Source organism: Chrysochloris asiatica, unplaced genomic scaffold (genome assembly GCF_000296735.1).
Source record: "Chrysochloris asiatica unplaced genomic scaffold, ChrAsi1.0 scaffold00177, whole genome shotgun sequence".
Taxonomy (NCBI): Eukaryota; Metazoa; Chordata; class Mammalia; order Afrosoricida; family Chrysochloridae; genus Chrysochloris; species Chrysochloris asiatica.
The window spans coordinates 1,402,382-1,411,256 of record NW_006408695.1 but is presented as its reverse complement, the minus strand read 5'-3'; the positions used below and the strand labels follow the sequence as shown (position 1 = coordinate 1,411,256).

The 8,875-nt window shown below is 36.4% G+C and overlaps 1 protein-coding gene across 1 annotated transcript in view; it reads right to left on the bottom strand.

Annotated features, from left to right (window-relative positions):
- Positions 1 to 6,719: 6,719 nt before the first annotated feature.
- GMNC (geminin coiled-coil domain containing) overlaps positions 6,720 to 8,875 on the bottom strand; it is a 7,956-nt gene continuing 5,800 nt past the window's right edge. Inside the window, exon 5 of the mRNA XM_006871893.1 lies at positions 6,720 to 7,340. Within this exon, the coding sequence (XP_006871955.1) occupies positions 6,720 to 7,340 (621 nt within the window). The remainder of the gene's footprint in view (positions 7,341 to 8,875) is intronic.

The window sequence follows — 8,875 nt, the reverse complement described above, 5'->3', positions numbered from 1 at the left end:
TTCCTACTTTGTTGAGTGTTTTTATCAGGAATGGATGTTGGATTTTGTCAAATGCCTTTTCTGCATCAATCAATATGATTATGTGATTCTTTTCCTTTTTCTTATTTATGTGGTGGATTACACTGATTGTTTTTCTAATGTTGAATCATCATCCTTGCATCCCTTTTATGAAACCCACTTGGTCATGATATATTATTTTATTGATGTGCTGCTGGATTCTGTTGGCTAGGATTTTGTTGAGAATTTTTGTGTCTGTATTCATGAGGGATAATGGTCTATAATTTTCTTTCTTAGTGATGTCCTTCCCTGGTTTTGGTATGAGGGTTATGCTTGCTTCATAAAAAAGTATTAGGAAGTTTTTCATTCTATTCTATATTCTGGAATAGCTTGAGTGAATTGGTGACAGTTCTTCCATTAATATTGGTAGAACTCACCCGTGAAGCCATCTGGACCAGGACTTCTTTTGGTTGGGAGTTTTCAGATAGCTTCATGGGTGAGTTCTACCAAATATTCATGTGAGCCACATCTCTGGGTTTTCATCCCCTCCCCCACGGAACCTATCTTTCCTGAACTCTGCTCTGCTGCCACCAAACCAGAAGTCCCTCAAGTGGTTTCGTCCAAAATGTTACAATCCTGGAAACCCTACTGAGCAGTTGTACTCTGCTTTGCACATGTGGAATTACCATGATGAGTTGCAATTGAATCAACAGCAGCAGGGTTGTTTTAGTAGGAAGGGAAGGAAGAGGAGAGTTTCACAAATATTGTTTATAAACCACAATATCCGGCCTTTATTTTAGCAGTAGCAATTGAAAATGAGAAATCTGTTTCATTTTGAATTCATCTGACTTAAATAAATGCTTCTATTTTGGGTCCTGTAATGTATACTTCCCTTCTTATTCTCTTCATCCTAAATTTCTTCAGTAGTTTTCACTTTATACACTGGTCTCTTTGAAAATGACAGAGAATGAAATAGGTTTCTTGGTAACAATGTTTGCTAACAAGGATGAAATTAAGAATGACTTGTTCTCATTCGTAAAATTAGAATGAAGATCTCCACCTTATTTTGTTGAGGCTTATCTGATAACATATACTAACTCTATCAATATTCAAGAGGCATTTAAAATAAATTTAGGTGTAGATTTCTTCAAGAAAATAAATATTTGGAGAAAACTAAACAAAACTGATAAGCCATCTCCATGTATATATGGCTTACTGGCCTGATAGGCAAATTCAAAACTAATTTCTCCTGTTATTAATCTGCACCTTAGGCATGTATGACCTGTCTGAAAGGGCTTCAAAAATTTGTAGAAAAATGGAATTTTTTCCACAAACTTTTTGAAGCCCCTTTGCCTAATGTCCTCAAGGAAAACATGGTCACTTTTATAGGCACACTAATCTTTTCATGTTTCTTATGGTATAATTGAGACCACAGGTCATGATTGCAAACAGAAAGACAAATCTGTAAAAAATATAAAAAACATATTTTGTTCCTCAAGTTCAGAGTATTCCCCATAGTGGTTCCAGTCACAGTTTCATGTGGTGAGTAGTGTCTGAATACCCTTCAAGAATCAATTCCTAATCTTTAATCCAGCTTCCTAACAACATTACTTAAGCATGTTAAGCTCCAACCATACCCAAAGCCATATATTCATGAACTTTTCAATTATGGGACCCAATTGTTCCCTCACTGTTATTGTTGTTATTGTTGTTATGTGCAGTCAAGTCAGTTTTGACCCATTGCAACCTTGTGTAGGGTTGCCAAGGAGTGGCTAATGAGTTTGAACCATCAACCTTGCAACTCAAACTGACCTTGTGGTCGAGTGCTTATCCTACAGCATCACACCAGGACTCTCTGTTATTAAGCATGCTCAAATTTTGTTTATATGAGTGAATTTTAACACATAATTAATTAGTATACCATTTGTAGAACCTGGTGCAAGTTATAAATTGTTGCTGTTGTTAAGTAACGTCAAATTGGTTCGAATTCATAGAGACCCTGTATAGGGTTTCTGAGTAGTGTCTGGTAAGCTTGAACCACTGACCTTGCAGTTCAAACTGACCTTGCAGTCCAGTACATCAACCCACACCATGACTACAAATTATAAATTAATGCCTAAAATATTATTCATATAACTCTGCTATACATTGGAAAATCGAGATATACATTTTTCTATGGTATAAAATTTATGGTAGGATTTGACAAAGAAAAATGTATCTTAGTCTGCTTCTCCATTCACTGAAAAATGTTTCCAAAAAAAGGGCAAAAAAAATTGGATTAAATAAAATGGCACTTATTTATTTATTAACCATAAATTTATTACTAAATGGACTCTTAATATAATCATAACCATTTAAAATATTAATTATTAAGTTAAATTTTACATTTGTAGAATATCCACCATAAGAAATTACATCTCAATATCCGTTTATGTCCATATTGCAAAACATAAAGGTTTAAAAATAAAACAAATATGTTAAGAAATATACTTGGCGCTATGTAATTGTAGCTTGTGAAAACAACTCTATTTGGTTTTGTAAGCAATAAAGAAAAAAAATGTTCCATCTAATATTTACCTTAGGTGAGTCTTTTGGTAAATGAGAAAAAGTATATACCTCTGTAACACAGCTTTACAGACAGGAGGTAATACCCAGTTTTTAAAATTAGCATTGGATGTGTTAACTTTATACTTTCCTCTGCCCCTATGTTCTGTATTAGTTATTGAATCATTTTGTTACAGTTGTTTCCTTATTTCAGTTTTCTTAAGTTGGATCAAATATAATAATTATTTTTACTCATTCACATTATTTATTTCCTTGAAAAATTACAAAATTATTAATTATCATCACTGTCATCTAAAACAATTCCACTTATAAAATATTACCTGAATAGGGGTGGTCCTGAATATAATTGTCCTACTATTCCAGATGCTAGTATGTTAAGTATTTGATATATATTCAGATGGTCAAAGGACAATGACTGGTCCTGGATTTTAATTTTTGAATGTGACAAGATGAGAGAGTGCAGGACCAAAAAGGCACGTGACTTTTTCATTCATCTAACATCTGGAAGCCCATTAATCATTCTTGCATAAAAGGAAGACCCATTAAACCATAAATGCTGAAATGATTATTGTGGCAATATACATAACACAAAGGAGGTGCAAACAAACAAGGTTGTAGCTAAAACTCAGTAGAAAAAAAATTACTGGAAAATGTTATGCACAATAATAATATTCATCTCATCACTAAAGTACTGAGTCAGTATTTTCCATTTTATCATAGCAAAAATTAACTATGACTTACTGAAGGTGCATGGTAAAATCAGAAAAATTAGAACAGACTCAAGTGAGAGAGATTTCTAATTTCTAAAACATAAATAAGATAATTTTTCATAATAAGTCAAATTGTTGTTCTTAGGTACCATCAAGTTGGTTTTGACTCACAGTGATACTGCATACAACTGAAAGACAAACATTGTCCTGTCCCGCACCATCCTCACAAACATAATTCCAATAAATATCAAATGTCTATAGACATGACAGCAAGAACAGGTGGCAATTTTCTTCCACATTACTGTTCATGAGATAGACTAGAGCAAGTTATCAAAATTTACCATAATATGCTATAATTTCTTTAAGCTGAGGTGAGACTAAGTTTCATTATTTGTTGTTTTTGAGTCGATGCTGACTCTTAGCAACCCTGCATAGGGTTTCCAGGAGTGACTAGTGAGTTTGAACCACCGACCTTTCAGTTACCAGTCCATTGTTCATTCTATGGTGCCACACAAGAGGTCAAGTTTCATTTGTTGTTGTTATTGTTAAGTACCATCGAGTTGGTTCCAACTCACAGCCACCCTGTATAGGGTTTCTGGGGAGCAGCTGCCGATGGGTTTGAACTGCTGACTTTGTAGTTCGCAGTCCAGTGCTGATTCTACAAAACCATACTTGTAACATTTTATGTGGCTTTTCTTTCTGTGCCAATCGCATTGTGCTAACTTGAGTGTTCCCTTAAGGTACATGACACATGATTAGGCACCTAAAATGCAAAGTAAACAATTGCACACTGATCAATTTTATTTTACAGATTGATCAATTAGATTTTCAAAATTATTGTCACTTTCTAGTGTTTTTAATACAACCAACCCTTCATTTTAAATGGATCATTTAAAAAGGAGATATATTTTGCCCATCAGGAGCACAGATACTGGAATGGAAAAGTCACTATTGCATATATGTTGTTGTTGTTAAGTGTCATTGAGTCGGTTCTGACTCACAGCAACCTTGTATAGCATTTACAAGTAGTGGCTGGTGAGTTTGAACCGCCGACCTTGTGGCTCAAACTGACCTTGTGCTTAACCCACACCAGGACTATATATATATATATTTATATATATATATAAATTCTGACTCTTTAGAAGTCTGGAAATGATCCATAGAATAATATTATTAATATCTTGGATTCTCCTTCATGGATAATTTTTTAAATGGGTGCTAACACAACTTTATAAAGTATATTTTTTGCTCAAATCATCAAAATCAAACAAAAATCAAACACCACCAACAAAAGGCATGTCTTTGTTACAAATAATTCTAAATGGCACACTCATATTTTCAGGTATTGATTGTACAAGGTGACTTACTGACTTATTGAAAGATAGGAATAATGAAGAGGTGTTCAGCATTAATTCATCATTAAGTGAAATGTGATCCAATACATAGAGGTAAACATATTGAATTATCCTGGAAGGGATATGGAGCTTGGGGGATGGAAAAGAAGGAGTACTTATCTGAACACAAACAATATATATTTTTAGCTTAAAAGAGAGACATCCTTGATGTCAATATTTGTATTTATTCTATGCACATCTATTTAGCCTTTGTTTTTTTATGTGCATGTTATTCACACACTGTCTGAATGTGTGGCGCTGTGGGTTAATACGCCAGACTGCAAAGCCGTTTGAACTGTAAAGTCAGCAGTTCAAGCTTACCAGCCACTCCTCAGAAACCCTATACAGGGTTGCTATGGGTTGGAACCAACTGAATGGCACTTAATAACAACAATAAGTTTATGCCAGCAAAAAGAATATAGTAATCAGAGCAATGATCTTTGTTGTTGTTGTTCAATGCCACAGACTCTCTAGTGGTACCTAAAATTGGCTCACATTTGATCTTTTTAAATTGTAGTATCATCCTCCATAGTAAATGTAATCTCTATCAAAATTAAAATGGATAATGAACTTGAATGGCAGTGTTGGAGAAAAGTAGATGGGACTTAACTTCTGTACTGATAATCTTAGCAAATATCTACTCCAAACTCTGTTCTGCAGCTGAGAATACAGACTCTTCACAACAGGGAAGTACTTTCTGGAGGTCACGACAGATTTGTGGCTAGAGTCTAAGTCTCATGAGGATGATTATAGTGTAACATGCTCACATTTCAGCACAGTGCCTGGCACATAGGTATTCTTCAAATATTTAGGGTGGATGGATGAATTAAAAAATGAAAACATGAATAAGTGAAATAGTGAGACCATGGTGGAGCAAATCTAGATAATACTTTTCAGTAACAGGAGATTGTCAGCTCAGAGGAAGTAAGAATGATGATTTGTTCTTTTACAAATCCCTCAAAAAATGTTCTTATTTGAATGATGTTTGTGGAAGAAACAGTGCTAGGTGCCTATAGAAGTTGTTACACCCGGGATCATTTTGAAGTGATTGTAATTCTCTTTAATGTATCTGTGGTACTGCTAATCAGTGTCATTGTAACTGTTTTGAGGAACTGTTCTCCATCTTTATCATAGGACATTGGACTGTCTGAGCAGCCATGTGTATAATATTAATCATGTTGTTGTTGTTGTTATGTGCCATGGAGTCGGTTCCAACTCAGCGACCCTGTACAGGGTTTCTGAGACTGTAAATCTTTACAGGAGAAGAAAACCTCATCTTTCTCCCATGGAATAACTGGTAGCTTCGAACTGCTGACCTTATGGTTCACAGCCCGATTCATAACTACTACGCTACCAGAGCTCCTTATAATATTAATCTTAGTCACATTATATTAACTTGTTTTTAGCCCACCTCAAAATATTCTCGTCAAGTCGATTCTGACTCATAGAGACCCCCTGTGCAGAGTTTCCAAGGAGCAGCTGGGGGGTTTGAACTGCCGATCTTTTGATTCATAGTCCAGTGCTTATTCTACAGCACCACACCAGAAGTCCAATATTAGATGCCTCCAAATATTAGATGCCTTGATAACATACTTGAAGTAATAAACAGATTCACTATAACACAGGAGTTTTCAGAAATGGAAATGAATGTGGAGACAAACATGTAAGGGTGAAGGCAGAAAACATTTAAATTACTTGACTAAAGATGAAAAGCTGTTAAAGAATTATCATTGAAATGGTCTAGCTAGGTCTCAAATAAATTATAGGCCATTGAAAAATACCGTTTTCAAATAACAGGGCAAAGGGAGGAAGTCAACAGCAGGTGTTGGTATGTAAACAAGCCAAATTTAGGTGACAGAAGATCAGGCATGTTTCATTATGGATTCTTGGAAGCCATTCCTGAAGATTTAAGTGGGTAAATAGACAGTGACATTTAAAGTGTCAAAAGGCAGTCTGGGTAATTGCCTCCATGTTCCAAACAGTCAAATTCAAGTGTAAGAGTAGTCTTTGTAAACAAAGTTCATGGCAGTGCTTTGTAATAGAAGAGGAGTTACTAAGACTGTTTAGGGACCCAGGTAAACTTCCAGCCTCCTTCCTCATCTCGACACACAAAGGCTTGTCCTTGGTGGAAGGAATGTGTTTTCACATTACAGTGAGGGCTCAAGGATGTGGAAAAGGCCATTTCTGTCTTGTTAGGTGACACATTAGCAGTATAGTAAGGGAAGGTTTGTAGACCTCCGGGAGGTTTAGAAAGTTGAGAAAGGAAGTGAATGTCTTCCTTATGGCTGGCAGTGCTCTGTAAGGGGGTTGTTCTGTCGCCTGCACAGTCAGTCAGCATACCCTCCCTGGGAATGTTTTCATAATCAATCACATCATCTGGAAACTGGTGAAATGTGCTAGAGATTCTTGTGGGAGGGAAGGAAAAGGCACTGTAGTTAGCTGGTAAGGTGTCATCAATGGTGTTGAGGTCTTTTAATCCAAGTGTTTGAAGGACCCAGGGGTCCACAGTGGGCCCAGGTTGTTCTTCACAAGTAGCAAGTTCACTAGATAGGTTTCTCTTGGCATTTTTGAGATGGGGAATTTCAGGAGAACGGTATCTCGGCTCTTTGGGCTTCCTCTTTCCACTTCTAAATTTCCCACATGCTTTGGAGAACTCATTTGATGACAATAATTTCTGGGGAATTAATATTGAAAGCACACTTAATCAGACAATCAACCAACATGATTTTATTTCTTATAGTCTAATTATACCTCCTAAAAATATTTACTACCATTAGAAACCACTGAATGGATCTTAATTCAGATGTTACAGATTAGAACTATACTCCATTGGAATTTCAGGGCTGTGATCTTTTGGAAGCAGATCACCAGAACTTTCTTCAGAGGCACCTTTGGAGTACTGCGCAGCATTAACTGCTTGTGTCATGGAGGGACTCCAAAAACATTTACTATTTATGTAAATTCTGTAGAAAAATGGATTACACTTTTATACACATACTTAAAACACACATATACTTATGTGTGTGTATTTTTTACATATGTTTATAAAATTGTAATCAAATCTTCTGAGGAATTTAAGTGACATGTTCAAGAGCAAAGATGTCAGTTTGAGGACTAAGGTGTGTCTGACCTAAGTCATTGTATTTTCAGTAACCTCATATGCATGTGAAAGTTGGACAATGAATAAAGAATATCATAGAATAATTTATGTATTATGCATGATTTTAGTTATGATGTTGGTAGAGAATATTAAAGGTACCATGGACTGCCAAAAGAACAAACCAATCTGTGTTGGGAGAAGTAGTGCCAGAATGCTCTTTGGAAGCCAGGATGCCCAGACTTTGTCTCTCAAATTCTGGACATTTTATAAGGAGGGACCAGTCCTTGGAGAAGAACATCATGCTTGATAATTGGAAGGTCAGCAAAAAAGGGGATGCCCCCCAGCAATGGGATCAAGCATAGCAACGATTGTGAGGTTGGTATAGGACCATAGGAATCCTGGTGTGTCGCTGTAGGATAAGCACTCAACCACAAACCCATTAGTTACTTCTTGGAAACCCTACACAGGGTTGCTATGAATCAGAAAGGAAATCAAGGCACTTAGCAACAATAAAAATATATACACATAGAGTGAGGTAGTTCTAGAGGATAAGCACTGGACTGCATGCAGATCACAAGGTTGGCAACTCGAGCCCACCAGTCACTCCGTGGGAGAAAGACAGGGCTTTCTGCTCCTACATAGATTTACAGCCTCCAAAACCCTATACAGGGTTGCTAGGAGTTGTAACAGACTTGATGACACTTAACAACAGACTTGATGATACTTAGCAACAACATTAACATATATAGAGAGAGGGAGTCTGGGTGGTGAATGGGTTATGCCTTGGGCTGCTAAGCACAAGGTAAGAAAGTCAAATCCACTAGCCACTCTGTGGGAGAAAGAAAAGGTTTTATACTCCCATAAAGATTTATAGTCTTGGAAATCCTACTTAGGGTTGCTATAAGTTAGAATCGACTCAGTGGCAGTGCGTTATAATGTATAAAGTTCTGGTGTAGTGCTGTAGGTTAATGCGCTGGACTGCAAAGTCAATTTGAATGACAAACACAAGGTTGGTAGTTCAAACTCACCAGCTGCTCCTCAGAAACACTATACAGACTATACAGGGTAACTATGGGTCAGAACCGACTTGTGTATGTATATGTGTGTAT